This window comes from Saccostrea cucullata, unplaced genomic scaffold (genome assembly GCF_032062105.1).
Source record: "Saccostrea cucullata isolate Sc308-1 unplaced genomic scaffold, CSIRO_AGI_Scuc_v1 ctg1363, whole genome shotgun sequence".
Taxonomy (NCBI): Eukaryota; Metazoa; Mollusca; class Bivalvia; order Ostreida; family Ostreidae; genus Saccostrea; species Saccostrea cuccullata.
The window spans coordinates 27,825-52,850 of NW_026925986.1; the positions used below are offsets into that span (position 1 = coordinate 27,825).

General features: G+C 32.8%; 1 protein-coding gene across 1 annotated transcript in view; it reads right to left on the minus strand.

The window, feature by feature from the left end:
• Positions 1-10,818: 10,818 nt before the first annotated feature.
• Positions 10,819-25,026, minus strand: part of LOC134270277 (uncharacterized) — a 32,801-nt gene continuing 18,593 nt past the window's right edge. The window contains exons 2-5 of the mRNA XM_062752469.1: positions 20,203-20,535; positions 19,428-19,553; positions 13,477-14,850; positions 10,819-11,724 (exon numbers count right to left, since the gene is read on the minus strand). Coding sequence (XP_062608453.1) covers positions 11,078-11,724; positions 13,477-14,850; positions 19,428-19,553; positions 20,203-20,535 — 2,480 coding nt within the window. The 3' untranslated portion in view covers positions 10,819-11,077. The remainder of the gene's footprint in view (positions 11,725-13,476; positions 14,851-19,427; positions 19,554-20,202; positions 20,536-25,026) is intronic.

The window sequence follows — 25,026 nt, forward strand, 5'->3', positions numbered from 1 at the left end:
GCACTTGAAGATGACGCCATGCACAGATGCATGTACTTTGATACATACATGCTTTGAGTCCAATTCTGACTACTCACATAACCTGTAGGAAAGAAAGTCAGATTTAAGTAAAAGTATTGTATGCTGCCCATTGAAGATGACATCAATTTTTCAAGTCGCATTGGAACTATACGTAAATTAAAATAGTTATTTTTAATGAAATTCAATATAACCTCCTCGCCTACAAGTCTATAAACGACCTCAAAGGCACTGTTTACATTGCTCATCGTGGTTTAATAAAGCAAATCTTAATAAAAAGAAAACATACCTTTAATATATTGCAGTAAAAAGATGCCTTTCAAATGATTTTCAATATTTCTTCATGGTTACCCGTTGGGTTGTCAGTATCTCTCCTTGATACGCCTCTTAAGCCTATTGTAATTTACTTTGTTTCGATGGCCGCTCAAATTAACGTTCAAATATACGAGTATTTGTGTCATTTCCGGGAAGATAACTCTGCATTCTACAGCAGAACGTGTTTAATTTCTAAACACGTTTAGATATAAAACATGTTTAGACATGAGTGTTTAGTTTATAAACATATTTCTATACATGTTTAGATCTAAACATGTCATGGAAGTGTTTAAATCCTAAACACAATTTTTACAGTGTACTTTAAGTGAAAATAAGAAAAAATTAAATAAAGGAAGCAAATACAGATAACTACATGTAATAGATCCTAAAAATTATGAAAACTAGAGAAAATTCTAATTAGCGAATATCAATGATTAGAGTTAAACTAATTATGTCAATTTGATTCTATCTTATTGCAATAAAATACAAGTATGGATCGCATGATTGGCAACATTATTTTTTCATTCTTAATGTCTAGGGAAAAGGTAATGACCTTGGCCTGACCTTGCCTTTAATCTAAAATGTCAGATTTCATCTCATTGATACAATCACTTATTGAGATTATCCTCTAATTCTATGAAAATTTCATTAATTTTCGAATACAAAAATATGAGAAGAACCCTACCTTAACTAAATAATGAAAGTAAGTTAGTCGTATAGTGATTTGATAATGAATTAATAAGTAAAAAATGAAAAGTTTTCTTGACTAAACAAATCAAATACGTAGAAAAAATGATTACGTAAAGAATTAAGTAGATCTGAATATAATGTAATAGAGATTTAAAATTGATATTATGATCGATACTACAACACCTATAATATAAAAACGATCCCTTTTCACTATATAAACAATAAATCCTATTCTCTCCGTGAACAGTAATTAAAAAAAATACTGTGATTACGGAACTTACAGTTGTACAATTGCATGTGATAAGGAAAGAAAAATATGGTCTTTTAAATCTCTTACATCTAAAAATAAAAGTTGCCATTTACACTTCATGCAAGGTGTGAAATTATTTAGTAATGTGTTTTTCTACTAATGTCTATTAGTCTATTTGACCAGTAAGTAACGTAAATACCGGTATAAATCACAAATTTAATTGTTTACATCTAATTTTTGCGAGAAATGAATATAATTGCACTTAAAAGCAATTACCCTCCTCCCCAAACAAATTCCGGTAATTGTTGTAAATAGTTTCTAGTTATGCAATCAAAAGATATAATGAAATCTTTGTAAATGCATGCATGGTCTCGCTGTGACAAATATAAACTGGTTAAGAGTGATAATGCTACACTTTTCCATTTACTTCAAAATATATTCATAACTGGTCGTGTCATATGGACGTCATTACTCACTTGAAACGATTACTTGGCTTGGAGGCTCAAGTAGCGTCACATGACGCCAGCAAACAAGTCTTTTTTAACTGTCTATCAGGCACGTAGCAACCGGGGGGGGGGGCAGGGGGGCCCCACTTTTTTCCCCAACATTACCTTTACTATAGGAAATGTCTATGAGAAGATGGTTGGCCCCCCACTTTTTACCACAGTATATTCATAGCTAGAAAATGTAGGGAAAAATTGGTTCAGTGAAAGGAAGTTGCCCCCCCCCCCCCCCCCCCCCCCCACGAAGGTGGATTTTCGAGTTTGGGCCATTTTTATTTTTTTTTTTTTTTTGCTTGCCAACATTTTTTAGGTAAGTAGAAAAAATTTTCTCAGTCCCCCCCTTTCAAAAACGATGCTACGTGCCTGTCTATTTTCTGGACCGACAGTCGGGAAAAACAATCGAACAGTTGGACTTTTTAAAATAAGAAATTATACAACTTTTAACATTTTCATCTCTAATTTAAACTAAACTTGCCAAAAATATTCTTGGGTAAAGGGGATTCAAGTTTGTTCAAATGAGGGGACCAGCTTTCTTCAAAGGGGAAATAATTATAAAATTCGTGATAAATAACAGACATCTTTTAAAAATCTTCTTCCCAAGAACCTCTGTGCTTGAAAATATGAAACTTATGTATAATCACCATTAGATAGCGCAGATTCAAATTTATTCAAATATTGACCTCTGGGGTATAAAATGGGGCCACAAATGTGTGATCTAAGTGTAATTTACATAGGAATACACATGGAAATTTTTTTCTCAACTGAGAAGCCACGACTGATCATATTTATATGGAAGTATCCTCGGGTAATGCGTGTAGATTCTAGTTTGTTAAAATTATGACCCCCAACCTTACCCCCAATGGTAGGGTGGGGCCACAATGTGCGATCAATGTTTTGCATTGAATTACATAGGAACAATCTTGAAAATATTTCTTCTCAAGAACAGCAAAGCCATGGTTGTCATATTATCTGGTAGCATCCTCAGTATAGGTAAGGATGGGAACACAATGGGTGATCAAAGTTTTACATATAAGGAATACAAGTTATAGGAAAAAGTTATAATAGATAGTTTTCGATTGACCAAGAGTTACTTCCCGTTGGCCGCCATACTGGAGGTCCAAATGCTCATATTCCTTCATTGTTCAACCAATTTAAAATTTTTATATTTGCTATTTTGAATTAGAAATCATTATTTTTCTGAAGTATATAAATTTTTGGAAGCCTCCTTTATTTAAAAAAAATTATTTGATAAAGATTTTCCACCAAATATTTCTGCTATATTTTCTTAAACTTGGTAAGACAAAGAGGGAAAATCACTGAGTCGACCTCCAATATGGCGGCCAACGGGAGGTAACTTTCGCTAAATTCAGGCCTATCGAAAACTATCTATACAAAGGAATATATTGTATATATTTATTTTTTAAAATTCCCCTTAGGAACAGCAAAGCCCCCATCCCCATCACCATCCCACCACCGGTCAACTTTTATATTTAAGATAAACTACCTAACACTATGCAAACCTGGCTTTAAAATCAGTTAACTAACTCATCATTTTTATGTACAAAATATATTTTTGCATCATTTATCTACATTTTTTTGCTCGACTGTAACATATTTCAAAGATGTTATTTCCAAAATCTAGCTAAAGGGACTCCGATCATCAGCTTGGAAGGACAACTCTTTAATTCATAATTTAATTCAAGAAGTCTCAAAATGAAGCTTGAAAATTAAATCTTTTCATGCAACAATTCTCATTATAAACCTTTCAATGTGCTTCAAGGTTCTTTGAAGTTCTCAGAAAGGTCTAATTAAAAATCGAAATTTTTACCCGGTAAAAGCATTTTAAAATTACAATGTACATATATCAAGAAACTGATGTTCATTTTAATCTAACCACAGATACCAATGTTTGTTAACATGATACATGTATGACATCAGCAGTGATTTATGGGGCTTTGCAATGACAGGAGAATCTTTAAAAATTTTGCATTGTAAAATGATCGAAAAAAATAAAAGTACATTATATGAATAAAAATTTTGGGATTTCTTTAAAAGCCTGGATACCTATGATTTTTATTTTTAATATGTGTTAATTAATCACATTTGAATTGGAAAATGCGTAGCAGGTGTTTTTATTCGGAATTCCTGGAAATATATCTGAAATTTACTAATTTTTCTACATAATATGATTACTGTAAACCAACTTTATTCGCGTGCGATAACTTTTTTGCGAAATTCGCGAGAGCCTCGTCATCGCGAATATTTCTCGCCGTGAACCAGTCATTAAAGTCGCCGTTTCTATTGAGCAACGATCTGAGAAAGGCTTAGACGCGAAAATTAATCGTCACGAACTAGCTTACCCCCAGTAAATCCAGAAATAAAGTCGTCGCGAATAAAAGTTGGTTTATAGTAACTTGAGAGATGAAGTATGAAGAGTTATTATGGGTAAAAACATGTTACTTTGAAAATTCAGAGAAATTTTTGTAAGCTTTTTCAATTAGTCAATGGTTGATTTTCAGAACCTGAGGATCGGAGTACCTTAAGCCAAACTCTTAGGCCCAACTCCAAATCAGAGATGATATTTTCACAAATTTTAAATCATACACTGACAAACCTCTTACATATTAAGATGGTTTAATTAAGAAAGAATTGCTAGCAAAATATATCATACCTCTACTGATTTTTTACTATGTAAAATTTTTATATTTTGCTGACTCTCTGAAATAATTGTAAAACGCCTGAATCCCTTCAAAAAGGTGTATCAGTTAAATTAACTGAAACACACCTATTTTGAACTCCGTGCAACTTTGGCCATGATATTATTTATAAGTCTTCCCCTTTGAAATACCCTATATGACCCAACCCTACTACCCTGGGGTCATAATTTGGGGAATGCAAAATCTCCACCATCCCAAAATTTTTCCACGTACGTTTTAGCTTTTCTGGCCCTTGGTTCTTGAGGAAAATACCTTAACAGACTTTTCCTACATATTTCAATATAAAACCCATAAATCTTGCCTGAGAATCTCTTAAGTTGACATCAAAATATGCTCGAGTTTCTGATTTCCAATATTTACATGTATGTGGTTTTGGAGACCAGGTCTTCCAACAATCAATTGAAATTCCCATGGGTACCAATTGTGTTCCGTTATTAGCAGACCTATTATCGTATTATACATAGCAGAATTTGTGCTATATCTTATGCGTGAAAAAAAGAAAACACTTGATTTTGCCTTCAACTCAACATAAATTTACATACATGTATATCGACGACGTATTGTCAATTAACGATGGTTATTTACATTCCTATGTCGATACGATATATTCTGGTGAGCTTGAGATAAAACATACCACAGATTTTGACACATCAGTTTCATACATGGACATATTACTCGAAAATGACATTAATCAATGGTTATCTAACAATCAAGCTTTATGATAAACGTGATGACTTTATAACTTTTCTATCGTCATCTTCCCTTATTTATGCAGTACTATACATGTACCTTCATCAGCTGGATATAGCGTTAATACACCTTAGTTGATTCGATACGCAAGAGCATATTAACAATTTCTATGGCGAGGAAAAGCATTGACATACAAGTTGATAAAACAAGATATCAGCATTCTCATTCAAAGTCATCATGTCCTAAGTTCTATGGTCGATACAATGACCTTGTCAGCTAATACAATTTATCATTGATTCAAATGCTGACTGAAGTTTTTCATACTAATTGTTTGTCTATTATCTATACACCGAATTGACGACGGATTTTCCGTTATTTCTCGATCATGACAACGAGCACACGGTTGGGTGATACCAGTCGACGGGGGATGCTCATTCCTCCATGGCACCTGATCCAACCTCTGATTTTGTACAGATACGTGTTTGCTCTGCTGCTATTTTTGTATTATTTATGGTCTTTGATATTGAAAAGCATTCGTTATCTCCATAAATTATCCTTCATGTATATGCTGTTGTCAGTCAATGTCATATTTTTGTTAGTAATCACTACCATTGCTAAGTTTAATAGCAATGTTATTCCTACAATTTGTAAGGTATTTATTTTATATTGAATAATCAGTCCACTTACCCAAGGAGGATTAAAGGATACAACAGTTGTGTTGTGACTGATATCGCATAATATATCGTTACCCTGCCTCGTCCAAGGGACCTAATATTATAATATATAAGGTCCAACTACATTCTGCCGGCAGAGACACCCATAAAGATTATACCTTATTTATTTGATTTTTTTTTTTTTGAAAAGATCAACAACAAAAAATCATCAAATTAATCTCGAACCAATATTTAATAAAATATGTAGATTAAACTGAAGGCGGACTTATTATTATAATAGAACAAGGCCCAAAATTATGTAATCATACCCTCCCCTGGACCTTCAAACGAGGCAGACCTATTATCCACTACAAATGGTTTTCAAAACCCTTGTCTGTATAAAAATCTCGACTTTCTCTGCAACCTACATCATTTTCATAGCCATCTACTCTATAACTACAGTAAAGAACGATATTCCTCCTCTGTATTTACGGAAATTTTCAGTATTCCACTGTACATATCCCTAACATGGTACAGTTACCCAAGGTAGGCACCTGTATGGCTACTACTATCGTGGCCTTTGATTTGAAAAAAAAAACCTTGAATCTCTTGCACGTAAGGATAATTTGCGGCAAGTTTGGTTGAAATTGCCCCAATGGTTTTTGAGAAGAGAATGAAAATGTAAAAAAAAAAAAAATACAACAAGGACTACGACGGAAAACGGACAAATTTCGATCGAGAAAGCTCACTAGAGCCTTCGGCTCAGGTGAGCAAAAACCACTTCGGGTGGATGTCAAATTCCAAACGGTGACACATATATATCGCAGCTTCAGTTTTGATTCAATACACAAAGTCATTGCTTTTATACAAATGTTCTATGGAATATGATTATGTATATGTCGATCTTGCCATTGTTTGTAAAATATTTTGTATTCACTTCATTTTGAACTTGGTAGAGAATTCGCAAAATGACCCCAAAACAGGACATAACATCCACTATTTCTTTAATTCAGTGGTAGGGATAAGTCCCCAAGTCTTGCAAGGATGTAGAGAGGGAAGCTAACATACATTGAAATATTTTAACCTATCTTCAGATAATTGCTTCTATCAACAGATAATTGTACCTAGTATCTTCAATTCATTTGAAGATAGGTACAATATTAAATTAATATTTGTAAGATTGAATTGAAAATAGGTGTAAATAATTATACATGTCTCTAAATAAGTTTACCTTAGTACAAATGAATTATACCTATCTTTAGTGGATTTATATTACACATATCTTCAATTAAAGACAGGTTCAATTGAATTATACCATTTCTAATTCATTTGAAAAATATGTATAAATCATTTAAAGATAGGTAAAATTGGTCCAAAGATAGGTACAATTGATTTGAAGATAGGTTCAATTAAGATATCTCCACAAAGTATGAAAAGGGGAATAAATACAGAATATTACATACCAAAATCCATATCATATGTCATATCTGATATCATGACATCTGACATCATGAAATGGGTCCCGAGGGCTATGTGACATATGATATGAATTTTAGTTTGTAGTATATATTATATTTATCACATATTTTAAATACATAATATGCGAATTCTCTTATGGTCAATGAAGAATGTTTGTGCTTGTTAGTGTCATTTTTTTCTTAAAAATCTAATAGAGCCAATTTAAGGTAATTGAAAAAAATAGACCATAAATGTCATCAAAGAATTATTTAAAATATTTAAATATAATCAAGTAAATTAACATTTAAAATTGATACAAAAGTTACTTCCAGTTTGATATGGATTTTCGACCCGCCGGTCTGATACGTCATATGTATTTTCGGACCGGTCTGAGATATGGGGTATTGTGACGTCACCCGTATCGCACCGTGCAGTTTCGGTTTATTTACTACTAAGTATACGATAAAGGTAAATACAAAATGTGAAAAAAGCATCACATACTTATTAAAATACACATATACGAGATATCAAGAAGTGACCAAAAACATATACCAGAAATGATTGTGTAGATTGTGTACTGTTTATCGTCCCCTTCCAGAATATTTCACTGATATGGAGACGTCACTATTGCCGGTGAAGGGCTGCAAATTTAGGCCTATGCTCGGCATAAATATCAGTCGATAAAATCAAACCAGAACTGGGAGAGCTATAGACAACAGAGAAATCTTGTAACCAAATTAAAGAACAAATCTATAAATCAATATTTTATTGAAAGATGTGCTGGGGGACCTAAATCAAAAGATTTTTGGCCAACTGTGAAGCCTTTTTTAACAAATAAAGGGTCCCTCACACAAAATGATGTAACTCTGTCAGAAAATTCAAAACTTGTAAATAATCAAAATGAAATAAGTGAGATTTTTAATGATTTTTTTATAAATGTAGCCAAAGACATTGGAAATGCAGATGAAAAGGTTGATGAGGACCACCCAAGTATCAAGGCAATCAGAGAAAATACTCAAGGTACAACACAACCAAGTACATTTTCTTTCTCGCCCATTAAGGAAGATTTTGTCAATAAAAATATTAAAAAAATCAATGTAAAAAAGGCCACAGGTATTGATGGAATTTCTCCAAAACTTTTGCATATTGCTAATCCAGTTATCAGTAAACCCTTGACCAAAATAATTAATCTATCCCTGGTAACATCAACTTTTCCTGATAAGCTGAAGATTGCTCAGGTTACTCCAATACACAAGAAAAATAGTACCTTAGAGAAGGGTAACTATAGACCAGTGAGCGTCCTCCCAACAATATCAAAACTTTTCGAAAGAGCAATAGAAACACAGTTAACAAACTTTTTTAATGACATTTTTAATCCTTTTTTATCAGCTTTTCGGTCAGGTTTTGGATGTCAGTCTACTCTGTTGAGAGTTATTGAAGACTGGAAATATGCCCTGGATAGAAATGAATACACTGCAGCTATTTTAATGGATCTTTCCAAGGCCTTTGATTGGCTTCCCCATGAACTACTTCTTTTGAAGCTAAAAGCCTATGGACTATCTGAATCAGCACAAGAAATGCTTTATAGCTACCTCTCACATAGAAAACAATGTGTTAAATTAGGGCATCATGTTAGTGACATGTTAAACATCATTAAAGGTGTCCCACAAGGATCTATTCTTGGTCCCCTGTTATTTAACATATTTATAAATGACCTGTTTTTCTTTGTAGATAAATGTAACCTCTACAATTATGCAGATGATAACACCCTATCAAAGTCTGATAAATCTCTAGAACAGGTGGTAGCAGCTTTAGAACATGATAGTAGATCTCTCATTACATGGTTCTCTTCAAATAAAATGCAGGCCAACCCTGAAAAATTTCAAGCAATTTCTATTGGAAATAAAACACAAAGTAAAAACATTATATTTGATTTAGATGGAATCAAAATTCCTTGTGAGGATGAAGTTAAGTTGCTAGGTATAACCATAGACTTTAAGTTGTCTTTTGATACACATATTACAAATATGTGCAAAAAGGCTGCAAGGCAATTAAATGTTCTTAAACGGTTAGGAAAGCACTTAACTAAGTTAGGAAAACTTACAATATATCACTCTTTTATCATGTCAAATTTTAGTTATTGCCCCTTAACATGGCATTTTTGTACTGAGCAAAATACTCGCAAAATAGAGAAAATTTAGGAAAGAGCATTAAGATTTATTTACGAAGATTATAAAAGTTCTTATGAGAGTCTTTTACATAAATCTAAACTACCATCTTTGAAAACCAGAAGAATGCGTGCCATTGCTATAGAAACCTTTAAAATTTTACAAGGTTTAAGTCCTGTCTTCTTGCAAGATCTGGTTGTTTTTAAAAATAATTCATACAATTTTAGATATACAAATACTGCAGAGGTCCCAAGACCAAGAACAAGGTATGGGATGAAATCATTTAGGTATGAGGCAGCAAAGCTCTGGAACTCTCTACCCAATGAAGCCAGGCAATTCTCCTCATATAATCAATTTTCAAATTACATTTCAACTTGGTGCGGAGAACTAAATTGTAAATGCAGCTCCTGCAGACTTCAGACTTCTATGCCTCATACCTAATTTTCAGTTTTATAGATGATCGTCTTAAGTTATTATTTATTTATTTATTATTTTGTTTTTTTTTTACAGTATTGTACTTTCTTAACCTTTCCTCCTTGTTTGTGTGCATGACTTTTGTTTTAGGTACTTGTTGTTCTCTTATGGCGACTCTTTTATTTTCTTTGTGTGTTGCTCAAATGTTTTGTCTTTTATTTCTTTCTTTTCTTTTTATGTCTGTTTATCAATGTCTTTGGTTACACTTGTGTGTTTACTGTTTAAATGAACTTCTGTCTTTGTGAAACTTTAATGTGATATTTGTGCTCTTATGTGTATATATGTACATTTTATTATAAATATGTTTTTTTATGTTTCTAGTCGGTAAAAGAGCTTTATAGCTCATGTTCTTTGTTATGTGTATGTAGTCCGACTATAAATAAAATTTACTTACTTACTTACTTACTTACGGCTTTTGAGCAGGGAGGGATCTTTATCGTGCCACATCTGCTGTGATACGGGGCCTCGGTTTATACGGTCTCATCCGAAGGACCGCCCCATTTTGTCGCCTTTTACGACAAGCAAGGGGGTACTGAGGACTTATTCTAACCTGGATCCCCATGGGGCACCATAAATGAAGTCTGATAAAGGGAGTTGTTATTATCGCCAATATCTTACTAATTATAGAAGTATCCAATTCAATGGTACTTATATTTAAATCAAGTATACCTCTCATCAATATATTGTTTTTGTACTTATCTTAAAATCAATTGTATGTATCTTCAAACAAATTAAAATAGGTGTAATTGAATTGTACCTATCTCTAATTGATTTGAAGATACTTACAATTATTTTAAGATAGTTTAAGATAGGTACAAATATTTGAATATATGTTAATTTGGCGTTCCAAAGAGAAGAACGTATAAATAGAAAAATCTCTAATACTATGGGCGAATTTTAATTTACTTGCAACTTCTACACGGTGTATACGTTTCTAAAAAGGCTTTCTAAATAAAATCACATATTCTTTATATAATAATTAAATAAAATAAACCTTTGAAAAATATTGTCTCTCACTTAAATAAATTATCAAATGTATTTAATTGAAATAGACAGTAAATGATAAAGGTAAATTTATGAACGTGAATAGTCCTGGACTTGACTCAGTTAAAGCACTTATTTGTTTGAAATAAAATTTAAATTATGTACCCGGTTGATTTTGTGATGGATTAGATTTAGGTAACTTTTCCTTAATATATTCTATATCTTTTCGTTGCTCGGCCAAACCTTTCTCAATATCAATCAGACGTTTTTCTGAATCTTTCTGTTGCTTATCAAAGTCTGATTTCATTTGCGATATGGCATTTAATATTGTCATTGTATCCGTACTTGGTTTTGCACTTGAAGATAACCTTACTTCCACTGGAATGATACAATTATTTGACACAGGAAGTTTAAGAGATTTCAAGACATTCTCTATAGGAGTCACCAGACACGTACCACGTGATGTGAGTGCTATTGCCATTCCGATGCAACTCAGTGTTTCGTCCTGATTTATACAAAACACAAAGGATCCCGAGTCACCTAAATCAAAGAACTTTCCACGTATACCTTCAATTTCCATTTGATTATACACAGTGATATTCCTGGGATGGCTTGACCCCAGAAAATCAGGTAAGGTCAAGTTTTCCGATTGGATACGAACATGCATACATTCGTTGAAGAGGCAGCCTAGTGTGAAACCTGTTGTGACTCCGTACTTCACAACACTACCAGAAACCAAGTTTGGCAAATCGAGCAGTGGTACCATATTTCCTTGGAACTTTGGTGGTTTGTCTGTTTGGAATCCTATAAAATAGTAATGATATTTGTTGTTGCTCATAAGCACGATAAAAACGGATTTTGTAGAATAAAATTAATAACACAATAGTCAATTGTTAAACAATCTTGAATAAACAATGATTTAAAAAAAATGAATAAACATGATGCAGTAATGTTCCATACCAAAAATCCTACTTTGGTGTTGTCCTCTTACATGTAATAGTATTCTCAAAAGATTTTTCAACAGTTTTTTTCAAATTTCTTTATATCCCATTTTGGAATTTGAATACCTCTAATAGCAAAGGATACACGTATTGCTTAAAAATATGCATATGAAATTTTAAAAAAATACATGTATAAAAAAAATACATGTATATGTTCCAACATAAACCTACATATAAGAGGAATTATGGTTCGAATAATTGAGAATCTCCAATATCTTTGGAAGATTGCAAAATTATTTGTATGTATATAGTGGCTGTACTTTACAAACTATCATATAATAATATTCAAATGAAAGAGTGGTTTTCAGAGAAAAGACGAAAATATAAATAGTTTGAAAGTTTGAAAGGTTAACACGAACACAAGCGTCAGAAAAACAGACCACTCGACCACTCGCTGATGTTATTTGAAGACGGAGGAAATTGTCTGGTTGTCTATATATCTATATATCTATATATATATATATATATATATAAAATCCAAATTCAAATGACAAACTCAAACTTTTATCTAAAGCGCTTTCACCCCATGCGGGCTCATCTGTAGATTTGAAATTGTAAACAAGTTACATTGTGACGTCATTCTCGTGACGTTATGTAGGCAACGTTAAACATAATGATTGTGACGTAATTATAATCACAGTTAAATGAGGCGCACAGATAAAGTTTTACAGTTCATCTGATCAAAGTTTGAGTTTGTCATTTGAATTTGGATTTTATTGTATCCCTATACCAAGGAAAACTATTTTTTTTGAATATATATATATATATATATATATATATATATATATATATATATATATATATTTAAGGAATGACTCTAATTCTTGGTCAAATTATCGAGTATAATATGGTTTGGGTCAGTTTACGCTTTATAATCCGCGAAGCGGATTATAAAAAAGCGTAAACTGACCCAAACCATATTATACTCGATAATTTGGCCAAGAATTAGAGTCATTCCTTATAATTTAATTTTAAAATAATTATTCAACTGGGGATGTAAAATTGTGTTGTTTTTATGAGTTCAAATTTACCGCGCAATAATACAACCGTAGTAAAGGAAGTGATGAGAAGCGAGGGGAGGTAAAAACTGATACATAGATCTAACAGCCATGATGCTTGTTTACATGAGGTAAGATCGAGTAACTGTTTGAAATTAAAGGTACATTCATTAAATCTGGAATTTTCCATGAATCCCAAGGACTGGAAATGAGGGGATTGATGGATACAGTTGATTATGCTGGTTGTCAAGGGGGTGTGTCCCCATACCAAACCAGATTATACAAAATGTTATGCGTTCCTTTTTGGAAATCAACCAATGAGAGACAAGAGTACAAGCAAAAAAATTATATATATATATATATATATATATATATATATATATATATATATATATAATGCAAATCAAAAACAGAAGTACTGGTACTTGTGTGTGTCTAACATGGTTTTTAAAATAATATTTAATATTTTTAGGCCATAACTTGCCTTAGTGGCCTTTAATTTAGTAAATAAATTAAATATAATGTATTGTGTGTAAAACATCGTCGGGGGAACTCACCTGCAGAACGTAACTGCTCCTCTGACACCATACAAAAACCGGCTACATTTGATGATGAGTTGATTTCAATAAGCGCAGCGTCAACACTAGATCCTTCTAATGGATTTAAATTTGGAAACGCTTTGTCAATAACTTTTCCACACACTTTATATGAATGGGCACTATTGATAAATGCCTCTACTTCAGGATGATTATCTGTTTCTCTCTTTTCCAGCTCTTCATGAGACAGAACCACATGAGCACACGTTATTAGGCCAATTTTACTAAAAGGTAGACTAACGAACCCACCAATAGTCCCAACACTTTTACTCCCTTTACGACGGATGTCTCCTCCCATTTCTATCGACTCACCATTTCCAAAGTTACAAAAACCCTCCTGAACATCCACCTCAACATCTCCAATTCTTCTTGGAAACTCCTCTTCTCCATAGGGAATGTATCCTTTATGTAAACATAATAATAGAATACAAGGCTTTTTCACGACTCTGTGTTTTCCTTTTGAATATCCTATCGATTTATATGGTGAAGCCGATATCATTGTTAAATTGGAATGTCTTTTGAACAGTTCTCTTGCTTCTTTTTCAGAGATAGTTGGCAAAGTTTCCTTTGAATGTGAGGTTGCATAGGACTTGAAAACATTGTATGCTTCATCAGAAGGGTTTGAACAATTATAAAGGAACATTTTCTTCCCCATAACCATTTCCTGGGTTATATCAGTCATTTCAATTGTGCCTTTAAACGATAAAACAATAGTCACACGGTTTCCATTTTCACAGTCATGGCACAGTGATAACTGGATTGAATTTTGTAGGAGACTTGGGCGTTTTCTTAGAATCATGCATTTAGCTGACTTTAAAATGGTTTCAACAATAACTGCATTTGTGTTTTTAGAAGTCTTCATAAATATTGTTTCCAAGTGAAAGTCACATTGAAATGCATACGAGCGCACAAGCTCTGATAGCAGTATGTAATTTCTGCTTTCAATTGCAAAATGCACGAAATGTCTTACAAAAAAGTGTTTCTTTTTTAGAATTGCAAGTATGTGTCTTACTTCAATGGTAATTTGAACATAGTAAGTGCTGATGAAACATTTACATTTCTGCTTCCTTGCTTCTCTTATCTTTTCAATACAAGATTTGGTCCATCCAAAGATTCCCTGGGTACTGAATTTATTGCAAGTCTCTATTTTTCCTATTGAATAATGCTTGACAGAACTCCCACAAATATCATTACAGTCCATATATTCAATTCTATGCAATACACTCCTCAGTTCTTCTCTGAAGTTTTCACTTTTTAAAACATCAATCTGATTCATACTTGTTGAGCGTTTTAGAGGTGTTGGATTTCCATGTAGGTTTACATAGCCCTTGTATTCTGTAACAATAATATTTTTTAAAATGTCTAAAACATTGCAACACTGTACCTAGCTGCATTTTCGTGTCAAGAAAACACAATTATTGATATTGCATAGAACATATATCTTATTAGCACATCACAGTATCAGATGCAGTTACTGTATATATCTGATTGTGAGTTGCCGAAGGTAATATCTTTCCCTGAATTTTAACGCTTTAAAAGGATGCAATTGATAATAAAAATTTGTCTCTAGAAACTTTGCTATTTTTGTTGATAAAAGTAGCATTTGTATTTATGGAGGGTAATCGTGTTAAAAAATCCAGATTTGTAAGTTTGAAAATCCAAACTTCTAGGTTTGAAAATCCAAACTTGTAATCGTATCAATTTCGTGGTCTACACATGTAAGTAGGTAACTCCGACATCCAAGTATGTAGTTCCGAATATACAACTTTGTTGACTTTGAGTTTATATTATGAATGTGTGTATCTTGAGTGTTCTAAACTTTGTTTTGCGGAAATTTATATCTCCTCGCTCTGAATGAAATACAAAGACAAGTCACAATTCTGCAAATATGATCAAAAGTGAGCTAGTCTAAGTTTATGTTCATGATGCATGATAGTCCAAATATGATTCATATAACCTCCATTATTGATTGCCATCTTATATTGTACACAAATATCAAGCTACTTGACTACGAATATTGCAAATACAAGTTATGTTATTCTGTATTTCTCAAATAAAATTTATTTTTCTTAATTTCATTTTTTTTGGCCAAATTATTGGGGAGGCGACCGCCGCCCCTGATTAGTATCTTTAAACTGATATTGTCATCACATTATTTTTTCAAAGTATGACTGAGATTTTTTCACATCGACAAGTCTCAGGGCCGAAGTAAAAGAGGAGCGAAAGGTTGGGCTCCCCATATTTTGTGGGGAGAATAATCTTTGGCAACTGTTTTGATATGAAAATTTATTTATAGGCTGCATCCCCCTTAATTTTTTTTGTTGGACGGCAGGTTGAATAGTTTGCTGGTCAACTACATTAAATATGGCTATAATTGATTCAATTGCAAGATTTCACAAGGTTCGCAGAACTTTTCAAATATCTTAATGCTTCTTGAGTTTATGTGTAAAAACATGACAAGATACATTGAGGGTATGCCCTTGCAATAAATCGATTTATTAGGGTCCTTCCATTACTTTTTTAATTAATCTGCATACAAACACACGACAGTATCACTTGTCTGGAGAATGCACAGACAGTTTAAAATACTAAAATAGACATCGCATCCAAGTTAACGGTCTTTTATTTTATTGCAAAAGAACAGAAGACATGTTCATTGTACAAAATGTGACTTGATCAGCCTCTCACTGTGTACAAACTGCATCATTTTTGCGAGATGACGTCACATTGAAAAGTGCATTGCGATCGATGCATCGTATATATACTGTTGTGAGGGATTTAACAAACGAAAAAACTGCATGTAATAGTAAGTGTGTATGTAGTATACAGCTATCAAGCTGTTTGAAATAGCAAATAATTTCATTTTGTGGTATTTTAAAGACCTTGTATTATGTGTGACGTCATAGTAAACATTTCCCTTGTTGGACGGCAGGTTGAATAGTTTGCTGGTCAACTACATTAAATATGGCTATAATTAATTCAATTGCAAGATTTCACGAGGTTCGCAGAACTTTTCAAATATCTTAATGCTTCTTGAGTTTATGTGTAAAAACATGACAAGATACATTGAGGGTATGCCCTTGCAATAAATCGATTTATTAGGGTCCTTCCATGACTTTTTTAATTAATCTGCATACAAACACACGACAGTATCACTTGTCTGGAGAATGCACGGACAGTTTAAAATACTAAAACAGACATCGCATCCAAGTTAACGGTCTTTTATTTTATTGCAAAAGAACAAAAGACATGTTCATTGTACAAAATGTGACTTGATCAGCCTCTCACTGTGTACAAACTGCATCATTTTTGCGAGATGACGTCACATTGACAAGTGCATTGCGATCGATGCATCGTATATATACTGTTGTGAGGGATTTAACAAACGAAAAAACTGCATGTAATAGTAAGTGTGTATGTAGTATACAGCTATCAAGCTGTTTGAAATAGCAAATAATTTCATTTTGTGGTATTTTAAAGACCTTGTATTATGTGTGACGTCATAGTAAACATTTCCCATACAAATTAGGCCCCACCTCCTCACTTTAACCCTAACTGTGCTGCGCAGTTTATTTTTTGCTTTTCATTTTTAGCCCCCCCCCCCCCCCCCCTCGATAAACATTGATACGCATCTGCATTTACTTTGAAACCTTAAAAACGAAGCCCCTCAAATAAAACAAATTTAAGAAAATAAAATAATATTGGAAGATATAAACAAGAAGCTATGTTAAATTAGAAATTAAAATGAAAATATTAATACAAAATTAGAAGAAAGAATAAAAACAAGAAAAAGTCAAAATTATTTATTTCATTTCGAAAAAGAAGTGTAAATGAAAAAAGTGTGTCACTGATGCCTCTCTATAGTTTCGCATTAACAAAATTCGATCAACAAAATTCGACAACATGCATAGACTTTACATTCGCAGACTTGTGAATTGTCTTTGTGTGTTATTCAGAGCGCGGAAATATAAATTCCAGAAAACAATGTTTACAACATCAAAGACACAATGTACACACATTCATAATATAAACTCAGAAAATTACCACAATTGTATGTTGAACTTCCGGACTACATATTTGGATGTTGGATTTTCCAACTTACATAAGTAGACTATGAAACTGATACGATGACAAGTTTGGATTAACAAACTTTCAAGTTTGGATTTACAAACTTACAAGTCTAGATTTTTTAACACGCTTACCCTCTATATTTTCTAAGATTGAAAGTAGAATGATAAGCATATTTTACAGTCATTTAAAATCTAATACCAGATCACCTATTGCAATTACAGGGTGTCCCCACAGGAACCTGACATTCCTTATTAAAAAAATATATATATATATATATATACAAAATTAGAATTTATGTACACCTGAAGACGGATTATGAAATCCAGAAAGCGCTTGTGTTAAATGAAATTTGGAAACTGCATTTTCTTTTTCTTTTATAATATATATATATATATATATATATATATATATATATATATATATATATATATATACCCCCAACATAATAAATAAGGCACCCATCGGACGCCATCTTGGTTTGTTCTAAGTCGGTCATATTCACAACCAGAAGGGCATACTGATTTTCCTATATTAATCTTTGATCATTCATTGTGGCTCCATCCTATGCAGGGTGTCAGAATTTTTATCAAACTTGAATTTAGACCACCTGAGGATGCTTCCATATAAATAAAGATTTTACTTATACATTCCTATGTAAAACTTTGATCCTCAATTGTGGCCCCGTCCAAAACCCGGGGTCATGTTTTGAACAATCTTGAATTTACACCACCTGAAGACGCTTTAATATTTACCAGTAAAATGTCACTGACACGACACGTAGAAATGGCTACAATTATAATGAGTACATGTACTATCGTTATGAATACAAAGGACGAATGTGAGCGTTTGATATCATGCATTTACATAAAATGTGAAGTCGATGTCATTTTAATTCTTATGTCAAATAATTGTGATACAAGTGGACGTAGACTATTATTGTACTACATACGGTAATGTATACGATTCAGCTGGTATTCATTGTTGGCAATAGACATAGGGTAAGTATAACTAGTCTTTAAAAGGCAAATTGTAAAATGACAAATGATAACTCAAGTTTCAACAAATATTCTACTATTGTTCGACTAAAGCCTCAGACTATTCGACTTTTCTGTCCGAATGAAATTGACATCCCTATTTAATAAGCTTTTGATTAAAAAAAAACAAAGCAATTGATTTGCATCTCACTAAAAATTCACTTATTATTTTACATACTTAAATATTTTTAATTGGGTATTAATGGGTACTTTTTATTCTTCTTGTAAGTTAATTAATAATAAAATATCTACTGAATTAACGTTTATAATTATGTACACCTTTAACTGAAATAATCAGAAGTATCACAGTTTTATATTATCCATGCATTTGCTTATTTGCTTATTGTCAGCGAAACCAACAAATTCAAATTAAACAATTTTTAAAAATAAAAATGGCCCATAAACTACAAGGCGCAACTATAGTCCCCGCCGACTGATGTTAGACACTTAGTAAGGTCCACAAGATTGACTTGCATATAAGGCTCCCGAGATTTCACTCAGCGAAATTTACATTCGGGTTAAATAACTGAGAAATTTGTTCACCTAAGAGTTATCACGGAGATAACAAACGAATAAGAAATGCAGATATTAATTGATCAATAAAAATTTTAAATCCAGAATTTTAATTCACTTTATGAAAAAATTTAAAGTTTGCTTTTAGCCATATCCATACACTTGTTGAATGATCAGATTAGAGTCAAAGTTTGCCGTATTGAAGGAATGTTTTACACCTCTCAGTTCTATGTAGTCAACAGGAAGATTTTAAAACCCAAATCTCTTTTCAGTATCTATTAGTATTATGAATACCTTTTATCTGTAGTTTTATGCCACGCTCTGTTCTATGTAACTTTTTAGGTGGAGGACTTTCAGAGACTGGGGCAGTCTGTGAGGAACCACTTGGTAATTCATCCAATTCTCTTTTCAGAGGATGCTCTGAAACATAATACATAGAATATACTCTTTATATTTTAGCTGCAAACCTTAAGATAATCTATTTACTTAATATCACCTATTCCTACATTGTATTCTTTTTCATTGGTTTAAATTTATGAAATAAATTCACAATTTATAATTATAAAATACATCATGTACCTAAGTATGTAATGGTCAATTGGTAAAATAAAACGGTTATTTTCACTTAACTTACAACTATGGTTAAAATATTTTCCTGTCTTAATGTACTAAGCACTAAATTTCAAATAACGTTATTACTTGACAATATGATAAATGCATTATTACGATATATTCATGTATTTCTCTTAAATGATGCAAGTAAACTCCCTCCTCAGGGTTTTAATAAACGTCAAATAGAACTTTAAATCTATATTATAGACTATTTATATTTTTTGTCATCTGATATCGTTCACCAATTGTCAATACATGTACTTGTTTTCAATTTAGGATATATACATTTCATATCAAGATTATATTGCAATAAAAGAATGATAATTGTTTCAGAAAAACATTAACATGTTTCCAAATCTTTATAAAATAATGCAGATTTATTTCACATTTAAAAAAAAAAAACATATATAGATTTTTTTTTATCAAATGAAAATGAAAATCAAGCGTTCAACAGTACTTGTAGATGTGACAGTGGCTGATTGTATGGACGAGTGCTGACTCCACATCAGTTGAAGCCTTTCTTGTGTGTTTGGAGGTGTGAGTTGTTCCTGGATACTTGAATCATATGTAATACCGCTAGGTGGTATCCATGGATAAGTCTCAAGTGGATGTATTCCTTGTATACACCGAGGTCTGGGTCGCTCCAGGGTACTTGTTGCCGTGGCTTGGGCAGTAGGTGGAGTTAATGGGTAGGTAGACTCCACTAGATGTCTTTCTCGTGTATGTGCAGGTCGAGGCCACGCCAGGGTACTTGGAGATAGAAGACGGCTGATACTTATATTCTGAGGATCTGGGGGAAATGAAAAAAAAATCTTTAACAAAACTTTTGGTTATTGTAAAAGTTTGATCTTTTTTGAAGATTGAATTAATCACAGTAATTCTATAACTTGTAACCGAATTAGGGCACCAATTTATGATGAACAAATGGTTTACTTAAATTAACATTATTTAATAAGGATACAACTATATTTTTTACATTTTTAGGATTATGAAAATTAAAATTTAAAAGACTTAGTTTTTTTTTCTTTTAAAAAATCACAGTGACCTTGAAATAGACCGCGACACACCTTCTACCTTAGATGTATACTTTTGCCAAGTTTGAAAGCTCTACATGTAGGTCTAATAGTTTTCTAGTTATAAGGCGGACAGGATTTTTACATATTTGGCTATAGCATCCTTATTAAAGGTCAGAGCGACCTACTTTTGTTCGCGACACATCCTCTGCCAAGGAAGTATCAGTTGACCAATTTTGATAATCCTAAACCTAGTAGCATTCAAGTTTTGAGCCGGACAGACAGACGGATGGAAATGACGCCTAAAAGACGGACATATAAAAAATCTATCGTGAGGGCATATTGATTTTTTTATATTACTATTACTTACAGATTTTAGGTAGACTATTCATACCAACAAAATGTTTTTTAGTGCTATTATTCAATAATTAATGAGAGAGTGTATTCAATAAATTATAGCATGTTTATGCGTAGAGGTCGGGCATGTTTTACAGTCCCTGAAACGTTCTACTTTCCCATTTTTCCGTTCGCTCACCGTTCGTTCACCGTTCGTTCAGCGTGCGTTCACCGTTCGTTCAGCGTGCGTTCACCGTTCGCTCTCCGTTCACAGTTTTGCGTTCACCGTTTACCGTGCGCTCGCGTTCACCGTTCACAAAACGTTCACCGTTCGCTCTTCGTTCCGTTTAGTTTGCGTTCACCTTGCGTTCACCGTTCACTTATCGTTCAGTCTTTATTGTCATTCGGAACTCCGAAGTGAAAGGACTTATCTTTTTGATGGTAAGGATTTTTTTTTAATTAAATAACTAAGATATCGTGTTTAAAGAATAATTATTTCAATGCAAAAGGTATCTACGATATATATATATTTCTATTATTATAACTTAGCTGTTACTTTATCCATTTTTTTCCTGGAAAAAATGCGTTAAGAACATACATGTAAGTAGATCGATGCTAAAATATTAAATCTAAATAAGGGTAATGTCCCTAAACAAATACTTAAAGCGCTGCATTTCGTTATAATATAAATGACGACAAAAAATCGTTAATAGATGAATAATAATTTTACAAGACAAGAATACACAAAAAAATATGTTTAACAAGTTTTTAAAGAAAAAATAAACACAAACATGCTAGAACTATATATACAGCGCCGTAGCAAAAGTATTCGCGATTTTTAAAAATGGCGGCGGCTCACTTTCGCGTCTCAAGTAGGAAAAGAGAGATAACTCTATGGAAAATAAGAGTTATCTGTTTATTTTTTTACGGAGTTATTTTTATGTAGGAAATGACGTAATTTTATGTTAAATTATCGTCTGCACTTCCGTAGTGAATGTAAACAAGCAGATTTAACCATGGGTCGAAAATCCTCTGAGCTGAGTGCTGAAACTAAAAATCTAATCGTAACTTTGAAAAGTGAGAATCACAAAACTTCAGAAATATAGTTCGTGTGTTGAATATTAGTGAATCTACTGTGAGATCTATTTGGAATAAGTTTATTCAACGGGGAACAGTGAAAAACTTACCTCGAACGGGAAGACCTCGAAAGTTATCAATCAGAGATGAAAACTGGATAATGCGGACGGTCAAAGGCAACAGGTACAGGACCCTAAATAATGTTACGTTGGATTTAAATGAAGGAAAATGTCCTACAGAAACTGTAAGTAAATGTACGGTCCAGAGATTTCTTAGAAAAAAAGGATATCAAAGAAAAGTTGTGAGAAAACGAATGGTTGTTCGTGAAGTTAATCGGAAAAAGCGATTATCTTGGTGTTTGGGTAAACGACGACTGACAGTGGAACAATATTGGCAAAATGTCATATTTTCTGACGAAAGTCAAGTTGTAATTGGAGATAATCACCGGGTTTATGTCTGGAGAAGAGCAAATGAGGCGTACCTACCCCAATGCATGTGCCCTCCCCGTAAACGTCGAGTTGCAGTTATGGTATGGGGATGTATTACCTACGATGGTGTAGGGACTTTGTGTCTTGTTAATGGCAACATAACTGCTCAAAAGTATATAGATATACTCGACGAACATTTGTGGCCAGTTATAGCGAGGCATTTTCCCAATAAAACTTACCTATTTCAAGATGACAATGCACCCGTGCACAGAGCCAGGATTACGTGTGAATATAAGACAAACAACAGCATTCCTTCCATCACATGGCCGGCACAGTCCCCGGACATTAATATAATTGAAAATATTTGGTTGAAAATAAAACGTTCACTTCAAAACACGGCCAGAGACATCAAAACCCAAGACGAACTTTTTAATGCAATACTTGATATCTGGCAAAACATCGCCCTTGAGTATGTAAGAAACCTATACCTATCGATTCCCCGTCGGATCCAGGCAGTAATAAGATCCAAAAGTCAACTCACAAAATATTGAAAACAGTAAGTCAATTTTTCAAACTTTTAAAATAGTTTTATTTTGTTATGCGCGTCCTTGTTTACGGCCGCCATTTTGAAAAATCGCGAATACTTTTGCTATGGCGCTGTATATGTCTGAGAATTATGAATAGTACTACAGATATTCAGTTAATTAAATATTTGTAGAGCGAATTAAATTGTTAGCGTGATTCTAAATTTTAGAAAAGACAAACTGTTTAAATTTTAATACAATAGAATTTTTGGTTCTACATCACGTAAATAAAGTGTATCATTACAAAGGAAAAAAACCTTCCTTCAGGTAACTAAATATACGTTTTCCATTCAGTATGCTTAACAGCCCCCCCCCCCCCCCCTCCCGCACCCTTTCTCCCGAAATCAAATTCTTAGTTAGTATTTTCAGTATATATTAATTAATATTCAAATGTGTATTGTACATGTAACACAGAAAAAATTATTCTTTATACAAACATCAAAACAGTCATTATATACATACATGTGCCGACAGTGGTATTTTGATTTGGCAGGGATTATGTTTTAAATTCAATTTCAAACTTAATCCTTCCAGGTATATACATGTTTTGCCATAATTTATTCATTTTTTCCGTAGAAAAGCGAAAATCAAATTTAAAAATGATGTAAACAAAATGTTAAAACTTCTCGGGAATACGAAGTGACTCTTTGACTTCGGCATGTTCGGTGAAGCGAGATTTAAACACCTCTATTGTGTCGAATTATTTTGATTGACAGGACAAGCACGTGCACTTGGAGTGAATCGTTTGAACTTGTGGGAAAAAACCGATGCTTACTGTCAAATGGATTTGTTAATAAAAAAAAATGATTACTTTGACTGCCTGGAATATTAGAAAAAAAAAATATATGAATTTTTATTCGATGCAACAAATCTCTCTCTCTCTCTCTCTCTCTCTCTCTCTCTCTCTCTCTCTCTCTCAAGTTTCTATCGCTATTACATTTGTCATGTTAAATAAAAACTTTGACAACATATTTATTATTTATTTAGTTCTGAAATTCTAATCTATTACAAATAATTTGAATGCTTCTATCCATTATCTTGTCCGAGCATAATCATTGTCGGGAAATGTCTTCATATATACATTTGCATGTAAAACTTAGCTTAGAAAATAACCAGACAAAATAAAAATAACTAATAGATATATAATATTATTGCATAATTTTTTTAATATGAGTGAATGATGCAATATGTCAACAAACCTTTATAAAGTAATAAAAAAAAATCGGTATTTTACACGGAATCGCCGTGACTTCGAAATATATATTATTTAGTTTTAATCTAATAATTCATTCTGTAAGTAAAGTAGTTTTCTCTTCTGAAGTCCACATTATTTTAATAGTAAAAAGAATAAGCAGATTTATTTTATTAGTAAATTAATTTTATCTTTTATACGACAGGTATTCGGTAACAAACACACATGTTTTACGGCAATAAAAATCGTGTAATTAAAATATTGATTTAAAACATCAAAAGTGTGTGCAGAAAAAATGTTTTAATTATTTATTCACTTATTTATTTATTTTTTATTTATTGTTTATTTATATTTTAGCATCTAACATTAGAATATAACAGAATAATTTAAATGCAAGGAAAAAATCTGATGCATTCCGAATAAATCGATCATCTTGCGTTCACCGTTCGTTCACCGTTCACCGTTTGCGCTCCGTTCGCGTTCTGCGTTCACTCACCGTTCTCCGTTCACACATCGTTCACCAAGTTGCGTTCAGCGTTCACACACCGTTCGTTCACCGTTCGTTCACCGTTCGCTCTGCGTTCGTTCACCGTTCGTTCAGCGTTCGCTCAACGTTCAGGTGGGAAAGTAGAACGTTTCAGGGACTGTACA